This window comes from Sander lucioperca, chromosome 17, assembly GCF_008315115.2.
Source record: "Sander lucioperca isolate FBNREF2018 chromosome 17, SLUC_FBN_1.2, whole genome shotgun sequence".
In the NCBI taxonomy this organism is placed as follows: Eukaryota; Metazoa; Chordata; class Actinopteri; order Perciformes; family Percidae; genus Sander; species Sander lucioperca.
The window spans coordinates 9,242,316-9,262,574 of NC_050189.1; the positions used below are offsets into that span (position 1 = coordinate 9,242,316).

General features: G+C 40.3%; 1 protein-coding gene and 1 long non-coding RNA gene across 2 annotated transcripts in view; one reads left to right on the forward strand and one right to left on the reverse strand.

The window, feature by feature from the left end:
• The window catches only part of LOC116053115, a 41,451-nt gene that overhangs the window by 13,472 nt on the left and 7,720 nt on the right, over positions 1-20,259 (forward strand). The gene's annotated exons all lie outside the window — the stretch shown is intronic.
• Positions 18,153-20,259, reverse strand: part of dachb (dachshund b) — a 101,815-nt gene continuing 99,708 nt past the window's right edge. Inside the window, exon 12 of the mRNA XM_031304037.2 lies at positions 18,153-19,968. Within this exon, the coding sequence (XP_031159897.1) occupies positions 19,931-19,968 (38 nt within the window). The 3' untranslated portion in view covers positions 18,153-19,930. The remainder of the gene's footprint in view (positions 19,969-20,259) is intronic.

Genomic DNA, 20,259 nt, shown 5'->3' on the forward strand with positions numbered 1-20,259 from the left:
AGGTGATAGAAATTACAAGAGAGCGAGGAAACCTTTTTGAGAGTGAGAGAAGGAGTTAAAAAGAAGAATGATAAGTGTGTGCGCAGGGAAAAAAATAAGATTTCTAACCTTTGATGACCTGGAAAAACAAACACCATCATGTCTTTAGCTGTAGAGGTTAACGTCGTTCTGTTTCTGTCTCTGCTTCTGCGTTAACTGTAATCCATTTTCCTCTATTTCATTTGGTGGTGGCGTGCTGTGTTTCCATGTCGCGCAGGTTAAACAACAGACAATCTGCACTGCTGTTTGTCCAAAACCTCGCTGTGAACCTTGAGTTGACCTCAAACACTCCATTACTCTGAGAGAGAGAAAGAGATGGAGAGAAAAGCGAAATGGCAACAAGGAAGGCAGAGAAACAGGCAAATAGAATGACAAAATGAGACTAATATCCATCAGTTAAGTCTTCTTCTTCTTTTTTTTTTCTCTGGGTTGGACAGCCTCGGCGCTCCAATTCATCTTCGTTCTCCTCACAGCGGTGTATTCAGGGAAGGTCAAAACCTGGAAAATAGGCTACACACCAGGCATTTTGTCACAAGACACCCTTCACCTGCCTCCCAACACCCACAACTGGGACACAGCGGAAGCCAAAAATACATCAGGTGGAGCGGAGCAGCAACACTGCATGCATTTACACCCCATTCGTTCTGCGTTTACGCCGCATTTGTTGTCCTTTTGGAAGAGACAAAAGACCGGGACGGGTTGACATTTTGTTGCTTTTTAAGTTTGGAGAATCATAATGAATTCTATCAATTACAGCAGCCGATTAACTCCCATTTTGACTGAGAGAAAGTTTATCTGAACATTTCCTGGACAGACGGATTCATCACCATCCAATTTAGCCAATTAGCAAGAGGCACTACTGAGATTGTTTTGCGGGGAAACGGCGTTAACTGTGTTTAAAGTGCTCATATTATGCTCATTTTCAGGTTCATAATTGTATTTTGAGGTTGTACCAGAATAGGTTTACATGGTTTAATTATCCAAAAACACCATATTTTTGTTGTAGTGCACATTGCTGCAGCTCCTCTTTTCACCCTGTGTTCAGGTCTCTGTTTTAGCTACAGAGTGAGACATCTCAACTTCTGTAACATCTTTGTTGGGATTCGCACACACGCAGTAGCTAGGTAAGGATCACAGTTGCTAGCTAGCTGTTTCTCCAACTGCAGTCAGTACAAGGCAGGATTAGCCAGGAGACTTCTTCTAAACGAGGGCGCACTTCCAACTTTGCGTGGAATACCTGCAGAATAGGGACATGTAAGTAGTTCTTTTGTAGATTATGGTGAACTTGTGTGTGTGGAAGCAGTGTTTTGCCATTGAGAACGAGGGGGCTAACCGCTAGCATGGTTTAGCCCCCTCGTTTCAGCTAGTGACGTAGAAAGCCGTGCAGATTTTGAACAGCTCACCCGGAGACTGAAGGCAGGACACATTCAGAAACCCGTATCTCACTCAAAACAGCATGGATGTTTTTTTCAAAGTTTGTATGCATGTGGAAGCACCAGAGACACAAAATAACACCCCAAATCCCAGAAAAAGTGATTTTTTTTTCTTCATAATATGGGCACTTTAAAGGGGCAGTGATAATCAGTCTCTTGATTTCACGTAGTGTTGGGTAGTTTGAATTGATTGTTTATTCTGGAAAGTCAGTATCTCCTAAATTGATGTAATGCAGTTTTTGAGTAGGGGTGATAATACTGTACTGTACTATATTTGTTCTCTCTGCAGTAACTTAAGCTGATCCACTGACCAAAACAGTGCAGAATATGTCTCCATCTTGTTGTGTAGACCTGTTTTTCTTTGAATAAAAGCACAGCTTACAATGCTCCGCTAACACATGGCATTTCCTATCTCTTTTTTCCATATCTGTTTTTTGCAAAATAGATCTTCAAAGCAGAAGAGATTTAAAAAAATGTAGGAGTTTCAGGTGGAAAGCAGACATGTGGCTTCTCCTGAGCAGAATTCGGCTCATAACAGAAAAATAAAACCGCTCATGATGATGTAAATGGAAGCAGTAAAGGGAGCGTCAGGTCAAATTTCCAGACGCACCCTGAGCCTTGAGCCCTGTGGGGATGATACAGCAACGACACTAATGGCAGGCTACATGGCATTTGGAGCAGAAAGGTGTGACATGCAAGCCTTCACACTTACTGTCTCACACACATTTACATACCCAGAAACGCACTTGCACACTCCTCAGGGCCTGCCATTAATAACAGCTGACCTTTGCACGTTTAAGCTGTGAAATGATAGTAAAGCAGACCTGAGGATGGCATATCACACTTTCCTTCATGTCTCATCGCTTCATCGCTTCATCCCTTCATCTCTCTCTCTCTCTCTCTCTCTCTCTCTCTCTCTCTCTCTCTCTCTCTCTCTCTCTCTGTGTTTGAATCATCACTCCATCTATCCATCCATCTTTCCTTCCCTGTGGAGACACGATTGGTGTCTGTTTTCTATTTTTGCATCATTGTCAAAGCTCTTTCTGTTGTACAGTTTGGTCAAAGCAAATGTAACCTCAGTTATAAAATGGATGAAAACTTTCTTTTAATATTTCCAGAACCACACAGTGTGTTACAGGAAGAAGCCAAGTAAAAGTTATTAGTGCTAAAACAATTAGTTGATTAATTAGTAAGTCGATCAGGAGAAAAATCTACAAATTTCATTATTAAATTTGCAGAAATTCATAGGTTGCCGTTTCTTTTACTTTAGCCTGTGCTCATAATAGAAGTCACTTGATAAAATCATCCATAAATAATTAGACAATGTGCAAGAAGTTTTTTGTCCCAAGTCGACCAGCTCTTAACTTTGTCCCTTTCAACTAAATTCAAAGTGGGTTTTTTTTTCCTGGCATGAAAGTTAAAAGAACGCAGCTCAGCCAAACTCAGTTTACTTTTCTCTTTCTTCCTCAGTTAAAGTGAAAGCTTTATTTTGGATAAAGGACTAAATAGAACATAACAAATTGCCAAATTAGTTTCTCTCAGTTCAGTTTGAGCCCTTTCTCTCACTTCCTTTTCCTTCCAGGGAGGTCGATGGACAGAGACATTTCTTTTCTGTCATCGCTCTCTCTCCTTCTCTCTCCATCTGCTTTTCAGATCATTGTGGTCAGGCAAACCAAACTTAAAACTGTAAGAGACGACCAGCTGCTATCTTTGTAAAGGTCAACATGGAATCCAAGGCTGCCCAGCTAAAACAACACCACACACACACACACACACACACACACACACACACACACACACACACACACACACACACACACACACACACACACACACACACACACACACACACACACACACACTGAGTCCCTATGGATCCACCCGCCCTCACTCCATTTTTAAGTTATTTTAATTCCTCCATCAATCCTTTGCCTTTTTCTTTCTCACGTTCTCTCTCCCCACCTCTCACTACCCCCCTCCCCCTCTTATCTCTCTCGTCAAGTGTTCATCCTGCCTGCCAAGCTCCTCTAGGTCTGTTTGGGGGGGAAAAAAAAAAACTGTTTCTAATTTGGTATCAATCTGAAGAGTCCCATTTTGTCACTACCTTGTGTGTGTGTGTGTGTGTGTGTGTGTGTGTGTGTGTGTGTGTGTGTGTGGGGCTTTCTCTTTTTATTCCCATGATACCATATGGGCCACACACACATTCCCACCCCCAGAATCGCAACAGACCGAAATAGTTGTTCTGACATTTTGGCTGATGATATTCACATCCTGTTGTCCTTGTTGACATCAGTGTCAGTGTTTATCTGTCTCTTTCTAAAATGATCAGTGTCATTATATTTTGGCGTCATGATTATTAATCATATATCACCAAATGTGTTCAATTGCATATGGAACATTTTAAATTGACAAACTGTCTTGATGTTACACTTAAAGCAGCATTAACACTAGGGCTGCAACTAACGACTATTTTCATTGTCAATTAGTCTGTCAATTATTTTCTCGACTGATCGATTTTTTTTTTTTTTGTCTATAGAGCATCAAAAAATGTCGATCAGCGTTTCCCAAAGCCCAAGATGACGTCTTCAAATGTCTTGTTTTGTCCACAACTCAAAGATATTCAGTTTACTGTCACGGAGGAGAGAAGAAACTAGAAAATAGTCACATTAAAGAAGCTGGAGTCAGAGATTGTTTTAATATAATTTATTTAATAAAACATTTTATATAATAAAAATGAACAAATCGATTATAAAAATAGTTGGCAATTCATTTTATAGTTAGCAACTAACAAAATAGCAACTAATCGATTCATCTTTGTAGCTTTAGTTAACACTTTAAATCTTTGGCACTCTTTCTTTACAGACTTGTGGCAGTTGCTACATGACGTGCTATTTTCAGGCTACTCAAAGATGCCATCCATTGGCATTTAAGTGATACTAATTGTTGTAGGGCACCTTTTTTAAATTAAATTTTTTATGTTGAGGATTTGAAATTGGGGCTAAAACTAACTATCATTTTCAAATTAACTGCCGATTATTTTCTAGATTAATTGCTTGGTCTATAAAATGTCAGAAAGCAGTGAAACAGTCTCATCCTGTCAGAAGTTAAGTGTTTTTTGACCACTAGTGGGCAGAAAAGCATCTAAACAAGCTGTTAATTACACAGCCATTTTCACTTTTATCCAAGGGGGTAAGCGAGCATCCGGAAGGCATACCTCCTATGGGGAGATTCGAAGGCTAACAAGCCATCACCTTCTGCTAGCATTCCATTGACTCACATTCATTTTGGTGTCACTCTGACAGCGAATAACTTTACATCTGAAGCGTTTAAAGACTTTATTTGTCTATTGTTTATTTTTAAAGAAACGCAACAATGTATAAAAGGCTCCATTACCTTGGATGTCACATTATGGCTCCGTTGCAGACGTTTTTATAAAAATAGGCTGATTGTGTCATAACCACGCGACTTTCTGTCGCACAGTAGAGAAATTACCGTATAGTCAGGAGAAGCTTGCAGGCAGTTTCGACTTACATTAGCTGTTTAAGTTGAATTACTAATGTTAACTAGCATTTTAGTTAGCAATAATTAGCCTATGCCTATGTTATCTCTTTACATATACCTACGCTCTCCGTCTCTGCACGATTCGGAATGATTGAGATTTCTCTTGGCACAGCTACCAGAAGACTTACAACTTTCAGACAGGTTGCTCACGTCATATCTATGTCTTCAAGCTCAGTTGGAGGCTGCGCAGTAACGCTCAGCCATCACTGGAAAAGTGACTTCTAATATCCTTCACTGGTCTCCGACGAAGTATGAGTCGATGTGTCTATTTAGTTCACTGTCTATGCTTCTATCTTTGTTGATGAAGTTGTAATGTTATAACAACATATTTTTTACATGCAGGAGACAGAACAATATTATCAGTAGTTTGGGGTTGTGTTACCACAAACCCCTCAGAACAAATACCTGGCTCTTTAGCTGCGTAGTATTCACTTGCTCATTAGTTACTTGGTCGGTACGTATTGAGGAGAGTGGGACTCACATTTCCCAGCTCTGAGTGGGATTTGAACCGCAGCCCTCAGGGTCACATCCTCCTCGACTCCTCATGTTCTCTGCTGCTGCTGTCCATTTGTCCTCCATGGAGATAAACTGTTGTTTACACTGCAGGCCACATAGGAAGTCATCCGCGGCAAGAGGAATTGTGTGTCTGTGTGTGTATGTGTCTGTGTGTGTGTGTGTGTGTGTATATGTTTGTAGTTCTTCAATTGGTCCTCACAAGAATAGAAAAAAACTTGAAAATTTGCAGATATTGCTAGTTTTTAATTTTTCCAAGAACTTAGTGGTAAGGAATGAATGACTCTAAATGAAACACGTGTTTGTGTGTGTATTGTTTAAATGTTGTGTATATTTGTATGTGTATTTATTTTAGTTGTTTTTTGCACATATGAAAAAACGTGTGTGTGTGTGTGTGTGTGAGAGAGGTGTTTTGCGTCACCACCCACCATCCATCAAGTCAAATGGGCAGAAGACAGGAAGAACAAAAACAAATCCCTCGCTCCGGCAAGAATAAACGACTGATGCCGACCAATGACAAGTGTTTATTGTGTGTGTGAGAAAGAGATGAAAGTGTTTTTTTTTGTCTGTGTGTATATGTTTGTTTGTGTGTGTGTGTGTGTGTGTGTGTGTGAAATTGAAAAAGAGAGAAGGACAAAGCAAATAAGTGTGTGTGTGAGATGACTGAGATGGAGGAAGGAGAATTGGGTGGTGTTTATTGTTTTACCATATCAGTAGATGGACACACACACACACACACACACACACACACACACACACACACACACACACACACACACACACACACACACACTCACACTCATTATACTGCTCAGTGAGCAGGCAAAGTAAATATTTCCAAGATGACCAACTCAACCACTCAATCCCAGTTAGGCTCATGATATACTTGCTTTTTTTACCAGCTCTACCAGAAGGAATAAAAAGTGTATCCAAGTAAACACTCCTTTTAATAATGTTAAGATCACTGCTTAAAGGTCCAATATGTGATACTGACAGCTAGTGTTTAAAATAGTTACTGCAGTACAAATTCAAAATACTGGAGAGAGTCGTCTCCCCCGCCCCCTCCTCCCCAGACTCGAAGTTCACGGGGGTTGCCAGGCTGAGACCACAGCATCCAATAATGTTGCTAGACGCTCGTCTCACATAGCCAGACATTACTTCACAGCACAGCAGAGAAGCTACCGTTAGATGCTGGCTATATTGACAGTCATAAAAGCCTGTGCTCACGCGGAGCTCTGTAGCCAATTGACAGACGCACTTTTTCGGTTTAGAATTACGGTAGGAGTCGCTAAAAACACAACAACCTCGCTGTCCTCTCCACCCGACAGACAGACACATTTCCTCGTCTTAGAATTATGGTAGGAACCGCTAAAAATAACACTACCTTGCTGTCCTCTCCACCCAGCTGAACACACTTTATTGACTTCGAATTACGGCAACAATCGCTACACAGACTGCAAACTCACGATGCTCTCTTTCCGATTTACAGCCTCCCTCTCTTGGCTTAAAATGACTCACCGTTGTCGGCTACGGCCGCTGAACAGGCTACACGTTGTAAACAGCCGTGGTCCGCTTGCCTGGTTCTCCGGTAACGTTAGCAGTTAGCAGGGTTAGCATGGCGGCGTAAGCCAGGACCAGTCGGGATCACTTCACTGGCTGTGTCTCAATTTGTCTCAATTTGTTTTTGCAAGTAACCAACTTGGGTACCCTTGTAGCCGTAATAAATTAGCCCGAAGCTAATGCTTACCTGTTCAGGAGTAAATTAGCCAACTCGGCGTCCTTTTGGGCTCTAAGCTGTCTCTCCATCTTTCAAATACATCTCCAGTATTTACCTGGGGTTTGTTACGTCTCTGGTCACGCAGATGTTAGAAACATGCCAGGTTTTTTTTTATGTCAGGTAGAATCTATCTCCGGTAATCTTGTTAGTTTGTTTGCTACTTTCATGGCTGTACTAACGTTACAGCTGTAGCGCGCTGGGTTTGCATTTTAACAGGTATATCTGGCAACCCGGCCTGGCTGTCATACTGGGCAGTTGATAACAACACACAGGCCAAAACACAAACAGAAATTCCGTCACGAAACGAAAATTTCAAAAGGAGAAAATACTGGCTTCAGCATTGTTGTAAGAAAAGATAGTATTTCAACTTAGCATGTTTCCTTATTATCTGATGATGCATTGGGCTCATTTTTGTATTTATTACAGTAAATATATTACTTATTGGTCCTGTAAATGCACATTTGCAAATATTTTCTTAAATAAACTTAATTCAGCCTGGATTATTTGTTTATCACATTAATTAAGACATTTATACTGAATGGGACTGCAAACTGTTCATTGACAGACTTATTTTTTAATTGAGGACAAGTGATGAGATTTTGGGGGTGGTTAAGACATTTTTTGAAAGTGAAGACTTTATTTTAGATTAGGACATAAAGTAGATGTAAAGTGCGGGCAATTTTTGAAAAGTGAGGGAATTATTTAATAAGAAATTTGTGAACAATTTTTAAAAACGTGAGGGCATTTTGGAAGGTATAGAAATATTTTTGTAAGTGAGGATATTTGGTAAGTGAGGGCATTTATTTATAAATTGAGGATATTTGAGAAAAAGTAAGTGAAAACATTTTGGGAAGCGATGAATTAGGTTAATGCATGCATTGTCAGTGAGGGTCCTCGCAAGTTGTGTGTGTGTGTCGGGGGTAGTGATGACCTCCTCCAGCTGTCTTTGGATAATGAGAAGCTGTCAGCAGCAAGAGGACACCACACACACACACACACACACACACACACACACACACACACACACACACACACACACACACACACACACACACACACACACATTCACTGTTACACAAACAAATGCACATGATATTTGCACACTAGAAGACCCACACTGTAAGACAAACTGACACACACACACACACACACACACCAGTTATTTCATGTTTTACTTTAGTGGAGAGAGAGAGAGGTTGTGTAAAGGTGAATCGTTTCTACTCCAGTTGCGATGTCAAGTAAAAATCTAGGGATGAAGCTGTCTGTGTAGACTGTTTGTGGTGTTTTAACATGTTTATGAGGACTCAAACCCTCCAGTCTGTGGTCCAGTTTGTCAGAAGCAGGCTGTTTGTTGGTACTGGAGGATCTGGTTTACATTACCAGGGGTCCGTTTCAGAAAGCAGGTTTAGTGAAAACTCAGTTTGTTAACCCTGAGATGAGGGTGATGTTTCAGAAAGAGAGGTAACTTAACCTCAGAGTCAGTTACCATGGTAACTGAGTCTGTGAACCTAACCTGGTCGGGAGCAGGTTTTCTTCAAAAAACCTCAAGTTTCTCACAGTCTCCTCCCTCTGACACAGCACTCTTTCATTTCCTCATTAATTCATTCAGTCTGTATCAGGCGCATTTTAGCGCCGTTTGTTATCTGCATGAATACAAAAACAGGGTTGGTTTGTTAACCATGTTAGGCAGACTATAAAATGTTTGATTTCTCAAAACATGGCATTTCCTTTTGTTAATGATCCCATTGATGAAGAAGCTGTATTACTTCACAGGGAGTTAAACATACGTCAGGAGATGATATTGAGGCCCCGACTATAGATGCATTTTCATTTCCAGATAACTACCTATTTGAGCGGTATCGTTTTTCTTCCCAGTCTCAATTATGTAGCCTACATAACCTTATCCGTCCTCAGTGTTGGGAAAGTTCACTTTCTACATGAACTAGTTCAAAGTTCAGTTCACACATTTTAAAATGAACTAGTTCAGTTCATAGTTCATACTTCAAAATTTTGAACTAAGTTCACAGTTCCAAAAATGAACTAGTTCATAGTTCTTTTTTTCCATATGTTGCTGCAAGCTATTATTTTTCAAAAGTATTGCCACAGCCCATATAGAACCACAGACAGCAATTATTTTATCAGTTTTAACACTGAAACGATGCGTCAGATTTATTTACTTGCACATACCTTGAAAGGCCAATATGCCGTTTCAGGTTTGCTGTGGATGTGACCTGAAGTGCGGATTTTCTTTTTGAAAGCCGGCAGGCAAAGTTTGCACAGAAATGTTAGATTTTTCCCATCCTCACCGACCTTGTCATAAAACGCGTTTAAATGATCATACAACGCCTCCTTGCTGCTTTGTCGCCTCCATGCTGCTTTTTGTTTTGATGACGCATGCGGCGGTGCGACACTGGTGGCTGGTGTTGCCAGATTGGGTGTTTTTTCCGCTACATATTAAGGCCTGTTTACGGTGTGTTTTAGCCGGGCTTTCGCCTGGAAGGCTCTATAGAAATCTGGCACCCTATTGAACGAAGTTAAACTGAGAGAGCGTGCCGTTCACAGACACCAGAATGAACAAGTTCACAGTAACGTTCATCAGGCAGCAATACGGTACGTTCAGTTCACGTTCGCCCAAAATATGAACAAGTTCATGAACTATCGTTCAATGAACGCGTTCAGGCACAACACTGTCCGTCCTCATATCACTAACGCCACCCATCGTGGACATGCTCTATGTCCCAGCAGATTATTTGTGTTGCATTATGTTTTTTTGCAAACAGCAGTTTTCTTTACAACATTGATGATGCGGATGATGATATTAGTAAAGCTGTATAGCAAAGCGCCGTCTGAAGAGTGTGACTCGCTCTGAAACGTGTTTTAAACGTTTTTGTAGTGTTCCCTTGACACAAACCAGTAAGAGACATTAAAAAGGAGTTCCACAGTATTGCAGGTGAATGATGTAAACCCTTAATACATCCATGTGTAACCCTTTGAAATAAAAGATTATGAATTATAATGCTGGTAATGATGGGGCTGCAGCCTCAGAATGGGATTAGTAGCTACTTTTTCACTGCAGAATTGCACCTAAATGAAATAGATTATAGGTTCCATAGCATTTCACTAGTAATATTATACTTATGATTAAATATGATACACTATATTGGAACTTATGCATTTACTCTAGCAGCAATTTTCTTCCACCCAAATTCTCTCTTTTTTTTGCAGCCGCTGTGTTTTTTTTAAATACGAAATACATGTTCAAACTTGTTGTATGTGCGCATGAGTATTTCCGCCGACCCGTTTGTTTATGGGTGTTACCATGGTGAATCGTAGTATCATGGCTCCATTCATGCTGCCTTTTTATTGTGGTGGTGCACGCGCTTAAATCCGAGTGAACCTACTCCGAGTTGATTGAACCAACTCATATCAGCTGTTCTGGAACCGAAAACTCAGTTTCCCATCTCAGGGTAAATCAACTCAGAGTTCAGGGTTAGACTCAGTTTGTTAAACCTCCTTCCTGAAACGGACCCCTGATCGTCAGATAAGGTTAGCAGGGAGTCTAGCATTAGCAGGGAGCAGGATTGTAAGGCAGAAGTAGCATATTAGATTGCGCTGGGGTGGTTTGAGAAGTTGCTAAGTTCCAGCACTGAGGTGTTTTGTTGCCATTGTACTCAAACCATTGTAATTGTCAGTGTGGTTTTTTTTCTGAAAAAAGGCTCAATTAAGGGCAATGTCTCTTTCAAAGTCCGGATGCGTGTGATAATATGGTTATTCTGGGCTAAAATCATGAGTATTTCCTTATTGCTAAATCCGACAGTAAAGTATAATTTGATTTGGTCATGATCCACTGCAGGCATAATACACGGCAAGCAGCGGCGTCTGTGGTGTGAGGTTAATCCAAGTGATGTGTAATCTGTAAGACTCGGCCGAATGCTTTTGATCGTTGCCATGTGATATGTTATAATACTGATTGCCCAAATCACTATTTGAATGCTTCGTTCTTTATTTATTTTATTTTAATTATATATGCACAGGGTTTCCCGCAGCACTTTGCAGTTAAGGCACCCGCCTTAACAACACACGCATGCCACCTTAACTAAGTCTTCTCTGTCCTGTTTGAGTGGCTGTAATGTACTGTCGCATCAACACAGTCTGTAGGAAACAAGGTAACGGTGAGTTGTAAAGATACCACCAATCACAACGGAAAGAGCATTTGCTGGCGGTGAGTGTAACTGTCATTTATTCACATTTAAAGGGATAAATCGCCATTTCACTGTCGTGTGTGCGTCAGAGTTTGTCAACAAATGTGCGGCCAGTTGGGGCATGCCTGGGCAGAGACGGGGTGAGTGGACTTATAGGAGCGTTGGCATATGGCAGGCAGAGAACATTTATATGTTTCTCTGTCCTGTTCTTCACATCAGTGAGGCTTTCTTCTCTTGTTTCAACGAAGTGAATACATGACGAAGTGACTGGAAATATCCATCACCTCTCACGGTGGATTCTCAATGTCCCGGCTGTTGCCCGGTCTTTGAGACACAGCTGTTGTCTGTTTGTTTTAATCACTACACGCAGTTCACAACACGCGGTTAGTTAGCGTAGTTAACACTACACACAGTGAAATGACATGTCCTGTTTTTATTTCACGCATACTATCTGCTGGAGTGAGTGAAGCTATGGGCTGAGCTCTGTTATCTCAGAGCTGTTGGTTTTGGAGAGCGTGTCACGGAGGATAATGGGAGCAATGCGAGTAAAACTGTTATAGCACATTTTTTTTTAAATAGTTTGAGCTTAACATTGCAACTGTTATTTTAAAAAGCAGGTTATTTGTTAGTTATATATTATTATTTAAATTTAATATTAAGTGTAGTACCGTATATACACCCCCCCCCCACACACACACACACACACACACACACACACACACACACACACACACACACACACACACACACACACACACACACACACACACACACCGTCGGATGGCAACCCTACCACCTTAACTAACAAATTTTCTGCGGGAAACCCTGATGCATAACTCAAAAAATCCAGAATGGCGAATAATAATAAGGAAAAATTAATTAATTTATGCATCAACAATAATTATAATCTGTTGTTCTCAGATGGAGCGCTGGTGCGCCGCTGTCCCGGGTACTGAAATCGATAGACAGACAGACGGAAACACATGTCACGGCCCTCCTTACTTCATCCTGGCGCCTGGCCTGAGCTGAGTCATGTATGTTACCAGCACCGAAAATGAACGTTGCAACTATCGGCATGCAAGATGTTGAAAAAGTCAACAATACTTCCCACCTAAGCCCCAAAAGTGATCTTCGGTCAGCCCTAGATTCAACTCACAAAATTAAGCTTGCTTATGTTACTTTGCAGAATGCAGCATGCACTTACTGATGTGGTGTAAACCTCGTAATTCAATAATGGACGTTTTATTTAGTCCAGCATCTTTCCATCTTCATATATTTTACTATTTCTCTGTCCCTTTTATGCTTTATTTCTAATCGTTGTTCAGTCTCCTCTCGTCATGAAAACACAGGTTTATCGCGATTGTATATACACACACACACACACACACACACACACACACACACACACCCCAGCAGGTTGGACCCCAGGGCTCAGTTTGGGAGGAAACTCCCTTTCTAATTTTCCTCATAAAGACTCTAATGAAGACTAATGACGGAGCGAGGTGTGTGTGTGTGTGTTTGTGTGTGTGAAAGCCTGGCTGTTCTGTCTGGGAATGTCTCTGTTCTCCACTCGCTCCTTCCTCTTTCTATCATTTCATTTAGCCCCTTTTACAATTTTTTCCATTCCCCCTTTTTTTGTTTCCTCCCTTCTTATTTTCTCTTTCAGTCCTTTCATGTTGTTTCTGTGTGTTTTCATCTTTCTGTTCTCTGTTTGTACGTCATCTCTTTCTGTCGTTTTAGCCCTCTTTCATGCTTTTGTACTTTCTCCTTTTCTGTCTATCTCTTTCTGTTTTTTTGCATCTTTCTAGTTTCCTTTTTTATGTTTCCCTCTTTCATTTCCTCCTTCCTCTTTAAACCTCAGACCATAATTAATACTGATCTAATAAGATAATACTAATAGCTGTAATGGAAAGAATGACAGCTAATGAGAGACTGATCATTTTAAAGGACTGCAGTAATTTTTTTGAAGAAATTTTACTGTTTGCTTAACTAAATAGCAGATGTTTCAGCCGTTAGTGGGACAACATCAGCTGTATAGCACAATAATGTAGTTTATGTACATTTAAAAGAGAGGAAAAAATAAACTTGAAGCCTAAAGAGACACCTTGAGGTAAAGCACAGGTGAAGCATGATTCATATTGGTTTAAAGGGTTGGTTCATCTACATTACAAAAAAGTCAGTCTCACTTACCTCTAGTGGTATCTCAGACAAAGTACAGTTGAGGGGAATACTGAGTCACTTTGGATAATCCACAGACTAATGGGGACTGTTTCTTTGTTCCAAAAAATATTGTTGTTGCAATAACCAACATTCTCTTGTCAAGCTACATGTACTTCATGTAGCACTACTATTTTACACTCTTTAAGAGTTGAATGAAAATAGATTATGTTTTGCTGCATTTCTCCCCCGGTAAAAAACAACAATCTCGGTACACAGAATATGATGCATTTTATGTTTTGAGTTTGTTTGAAGGAAATAACAAGTGAGTCGTTACATTGACCAATAGTGGTGTTTTCGGGTGGAATTGCCCTTTAAAAGTCAATAATAAACCTTTTCATGAAGGGTCACTGTTTGTCCCAGACATGTTTCTCACTTTTTATCTTTTCATTACCCATCATCCTCTGCCCCCTGTCTCTGTCTTTAAGCGCACATCATTTCATCATGTTACACCTCTTTCTCTTCCCTCTCTGTCCATCATCTCCCCCCACCTCTCTTCTCACTCTTGTCCTCCACCGTCTTTCTCTCCACCTTTTTACTTCATTTTCTCGCATGTCGCCTCTCGGATCCTTTAATCTCTTTTCCCACCGCGCTGTCACCTTTTCATCCTTCCTTGTTGCCTCCTTCACTTTCTGTCCATCCTTCTTCATCTCTGGCTGTTTTTCCTCTCCGTCCATCGCTCTGTGTTTCTGCCTCCATTAGAGGGAAATGGAAAAAGTGACATCAGCTATTTGGTAAACGGAGAGAGATGGAAGGAGAGAGAGGGAGAAAGACACAGAGAAGATGAAACAGAGGATAGAAAAATGGAAAGCAAAGATCAAAAGAGTGACGTTAGGAGTGATTGGGAAAGAGAGGAAAGGAAAACAAGAGAAGAGAAAGAAAAAGAGTGACAGAGGTGAGAGAGAATTAAAGACAGATGAGGAATAGATCGAGAGAGGTAGAGATCCATCACAGAGAGAGAGTGAGAGGCTTCACCTCATTAACCTCGTAATGCAGAGTAAATATACAGTCTAAATGGAACATAGTGTGTGTGTGTGTGTGTGTGTGTGTGTGTGTGTGTTTCTGTGCGTGTTTCTGTGTGAGAGTGTGTGTGATCCCACAGTGTTTCTGTGTGAGAGTGTGTGTGATCCCACAGTGTTTCTGTGTGAGAGTGTATTAAAATCCCAGAAAATCATGGAAAGAGAATATGGCATCAATTTATGTATTTTTCAAATTTCTAATGACAATACAAAAAACATCTAGGACTTTACCAGGCCCCCAGGAAGTGCACTCAACCTTGCAGCCAATTTTTTTCCAGTGGCCAAATCCCCCTGCAGCCCAAAAAGCATTTTCCCCATAGGCCGCCATTGTAAAAGAGACGACTGTAAAACTGTCGGAAAAATTCATAATGCAAAGGGGATGGACTTTTTATATTTGAAAACTTCCCTGGAGCCGAGGAAAGCAGTTTAAAAACCTGTGACATCACCACAATGTGAAGTCTCTAGGCAGAGCGGGAACTCGTGGGCTGGCAGGGTAGCTGCGGGGTCTTAAAAGTAGAGATGGACCGATACCATTTTTTGCTTCCCGATACCGATTCGGATACCTGAACTTGCGTATCGGCCGATACCGAGTACTGATCCGATACCAGTGTCATATATTTTATTATGTTTTAACAACTGTATACTACTATCCCTGTATGGATGTGATATGATTTCTATCATTGTTCGGTCTGGCTCAGGTTAAACTCTTTGTGAAACATGAACAAACACAAACAATGAACGCCCCAGAACTTTCTGTTTTTATCCAGTTTGACGGTCAGTTCTAACAGAAAAAGAACATAAATAAACTACTTTAACGTAGATTTTTTTTTTTTTTTAGGGCTTAATTATGTGGTATCGGATCGATGCATAAACTCCAGTACTTTCCGATACCGATACCAGCGTTTTAGGCAGTATCGGAGGCGATCGGTATCGGAACATCTCTACTTAAAAGTCTTAAATTTAATATTATAAAAAATAAGGCCAATTTCGTTTACAAAGGTCTTAAATATTTCTTGTCCTTTCGTGGGATTAAATAAATACTGTAGCGGTATAGATAAATGCTTTGTGTGTGTGTGTGTGACTTTACAATTGACTCCGTATGGTGTGACTTGGATGTAGTACAGGTACCGTTTACATCAGCGTTTTTCTTTACGCTCTTCACCGTGGAGTGTGTGCTGTGTCCGCGACACATGGATGTGTAATGATAATGATAACGGCGCAACATGGTGTTTTATTATAAATCCATGGACATGGACATAAGAAAACGTGCTACTAACAAGCTAACGTTAGCTCGTCGGTTAGAATGGGTGTAAAGTGTTTGAAGGTCGGTCAGGTTGGCGGGCGAGGTGGAGGGCAATGGAGCTGAGGTTAACGCAACAAGCTGATCGCCGTGCGAGTCAGTCAGCGCTAATGAAACTGCGGAGCTGGAAGACCGGCCTGCCGCTTCCTGATCAGCTAGCAACGGAGAGAGGGCTGTGTATAAGACAAGGACAGCATCGTGTGTTGGAAACGCATCCAACACGCTAACGCACATTTGACGGCATCACCCAGATGTGCCGATCACCGGTGTGAGGAAAAAAACAAACCAGAGCCTGACCCTTTATCCCCGCTGCTTTCAAGCAACCTTTAGACGCAAAAGCAGAACAGGATGAAACTATCACTGAAGCAATTGGCATTTACGTTGGCATATTTTATTACATTATATATTATCTTATCCAGCCAAGGTGGAACTAATTGTAACGCCTCATAATGCACACGTTTAAAATTTTTATTATCCTGTTCATTTTGTATTTTTAGTTTAAGAGCTCTTCATGCAACAAATACTTTCTTATATTATTAGTAGTACAAGCACACCTTACAAAGCTATTGTGAATTAAATGATTATTATAATAAAATGTTTTATTAAATTCAGGTAACGTTACATGCTAAATAACTCTTTTCTCTGTTGGCATTAAATTTCATCCATTAAAAATGTCTTAAAAAGTCTTACATTTAAGTTGAAGAATCCTGGGGTATAGCATATTCAGTGGGCCGCATGTCACGAAAGTAATCGAATCTTCAAGGCTTCATTCATAACGTTTAACATTTGAAAAGTTCTCAATCAACATTTGAATGCTGCGCAGGTTGTTTTTTTTCATTCTGTTTAAACACGGTATTTCTGGTAAAGACTAGGCTACACTTTTATTATTAGTATTTTAATATTTGTAGAATTAGATTCCATTGGTGGCTGCGTAGCATTGTTTCCGACTCATGTGATCCAAACATTTCCAGTAACTCCAGAGCATTGTTTCTGTCGGAGCATACTGTTGCTATAAGTGAGGGGCGAGATTATTTATTCGTCATTATTTTATGCCCTTATTGGATCCGCTCGCTGCCTATATGCATTTATGTTGACGAAACTGACGAATTATATTTCATTAAAGAAAGTTGATTTAATAAAAAAAAAGTCTCTTTATGGTGATGAAGCCATAAAATATGACAGACATACAAAGCTTCATTCTAAAACCTCTATAGAAGCTTTGCATATAAAAAATGACATTAACGTGTTGAGCCGTTTCATAGACTCATAGATGGTATATAAAGGTGGATGACGCATCTCCATTTCCTCCCACTGTACAGAAGTGAAGCCAAAATATCCCGGATACGGGCGCTGCCATATGGTAATTTTGGAGCCAATTTTCTGCACAGTAGTGATCGCCCATACACCCGCCTGACCATGTATTATTACTAGGGCTGCATAATTAATCACAATTTTATCAAAATCGCAATATGGACTAGTGCAATATCCAAATTACAGAGGGGCACAATACTTGTTAAAGGCAAAATATGTGTCAAACCATTCTGAATGAAGTGTTGTGGTGCTGCAGAGAGGTCCCGCAGAGATGCACACACATCCTACCCTACAGAAAACATCTTTGTTTGGTACAGATCCTCGCAAAAATCACACTATAATCATTTTAATTTTTTAAGATTTAATATTAGTCAATGGAAATGAGAATAATATACAAACATGGTCATTCCCTTCAATATAGTGAATCATATTGCAATCGCAATATCAGTCAAAAATAATCGCAATTAGATATTTTCATCGCCCATACACCCGCCTGACCAATTGCGTACGTTGTTTCATAGTTCCTGGAACTTTTTGGTCAAAAGGAGTCTTAGTTCAGATCTGTGGAGGTTTTACCACACTGTATTTTTTAAATCCTACACATAATGGTTTTAACAAAAGGCTTTGTAGACGTCAGTAGTCTGTATTTCTGAGCTGAAACACTGCCAACATTCAATATTTTTTTCATGGGGATTGAATTGTTTACAAACCAAAACGTATGGCAGGTATGGAAAGAAGCAATTTTGTGTGTGTGAGAGAGAGAGAAACACAAGACAGCAGTCATTATAATACTGTATATTTGCAGTCAGCTCAAACCCAGAGAACAGTGACAGACTGAGAGATCATCAGGAGAAACAAAATAATAGAAATAAAACAAGAAAACGCTGAATGTTTGTTTCTATCTACACAGAATATCCCTTTAACCCTAATCCCGACCCACCCCGACACCACCCGACCCTTCATCCCTCCCGTACACATTTCAAATAGTAATCAACAACTAAAACACACAGTGGAATAAACAAAACGGCAACACAACAGTCTGCACTCTTAGTAGGTCAGAAAATCAGGGAAATATAGTTTCCTTTGTTGTAGATGAGGAGCGCTTAATTTCACACCTTAAGTACTCCTCTTTACTTCAAGGTGGGACCATCAAGGATAAGTTCCCGAATCCAAACAAAAGGAATATCGAAAATGATAACGTTTGCATCAGGTCAGTTTAAAAACAGACAAGTCAAGCGCTCCTTGTCTTCAATTTGACAAACTCCAGAAACTTGATCAGTACTCCCTGGTCACGAGGGAACGGGGGCCAAAAGGTCCAAAGTCAAGGAAGAGAATTCAACGTACCTCTTTTTTTTTTTTATTTTTTTTTTTAGGATATAATATTGTGTTTAAAAACCACTCCATTTGTAATAAAAAAAAGGTTGGGTTTTTTTTAGGTTTTTTTTTTATATTACTTTTGCATCATTTGAGAAACTGATTTCACAGGTTATTAAGGGTGATAGAAAATACTTCATACACTGAAAAGCTGCATCCAACACTCTCAGAGTTATGTCTCCTTACAGAGAGAGAAAATAAAGGGAAGAAGCAAGAGATACAAGAGGAAGAGGAGCTACTTTATAGAAAAGAAAGAAGAATGAAGCGAAGAAAGATTATAAGAGGGGAAGAAGAGAGTTGGATGTAAGGAGTGTACAGAGGATAAAATAAGCCAAATGACAACATAAGAAAAGTTTTCCCATGCATTCTTTTCAGTCCCTGTACAGAAAACAAAAATGAATAAAACAAGAGAGACAGAAATAGCCTCCCAAGTTTTCTTCTTTTTTTTTATCCCTTCGCGATAATTTTTTACACTTTTTTTTCTAAACCCCTCCTCCTCCAGTCCTGAGCGCCTCTGATTAGCTGATTACCGTCCAATCAGAGAGGTGTTGACAGCCAGCCAGCCAATGAGGTTGACTGAAGGTACTTCAAATCCAGAGGGGGTTTGAACCTTTTTATTCTTCCTTTTTTTTTTTTTTTTTTTTTTTTGTATAAACCCATTCTTGTCAGCACCAATTAGAAAACACTCCTGTGGATCACATCGTGTGATTGGACCATTTGAAAAGTATTCCAATCAAATAGATCCCTGGTGTTATTTCCCCACGTGATGTCCGAACCAAATTGATTCGTAAAAGGGCGTTGATGTCAGTCTGGTCTGTTTGCTTCGTGGTGACTTTTTCTTCCTTGCCTTTGCTCGGGAATGATTTTTATTTTTCAGTTTTTTGAAACAAATGAGGGATGAGAGAAGTCCCAGTGCAGGGAGAGAAAAAGAGGAATGGAGTGAAGTTTGTCTAAAAAGAAGAAAGAAGTAGCGAGAGAGACGACCCCGGTGAGTCCAAATCAGGGGTGTTTCGCCCTCCTAGTAGTCTCATTGTTTCAAAGCAACATCAAAAAGTTTGCACGTAGAATCCCGCCTCCCAGGGAGGATGTTGCCGTGGTGAATCTGGGCTGGTGGAGTTTATCTGTGCGTGAGAGGGAGGGGGTAAGGTAGGGAAGGGGTGGGGTTTCTGGAGGCAGAGTCCTTTCTAGAACATCATGGGGGTCTTCAGAAACGACCGGGAGTCTGAAAATAAACACACAACAAGGTATCGGTTAATAAAACAACGCAACATTAAAATTCAACCCTAACACAGTGGTTTCCAAACTTTTTTTGCAGGGCTCCCCTTTTGTAGATGCAAATATTTTCAAGCCCCCTAGGGACTTGAACTAACATCACCTCATTCCCACTGTAAGAAGTCACCGTGGCTTCAAACCTCTTGTTGCTACCAACTCGCGAACTCAGCTGGTGCAGCTTTAAGGGTTTTAAAAATGTAGATGCAGCGTTGTCAGTGCAGATCTAATAAGCTCTATTTGT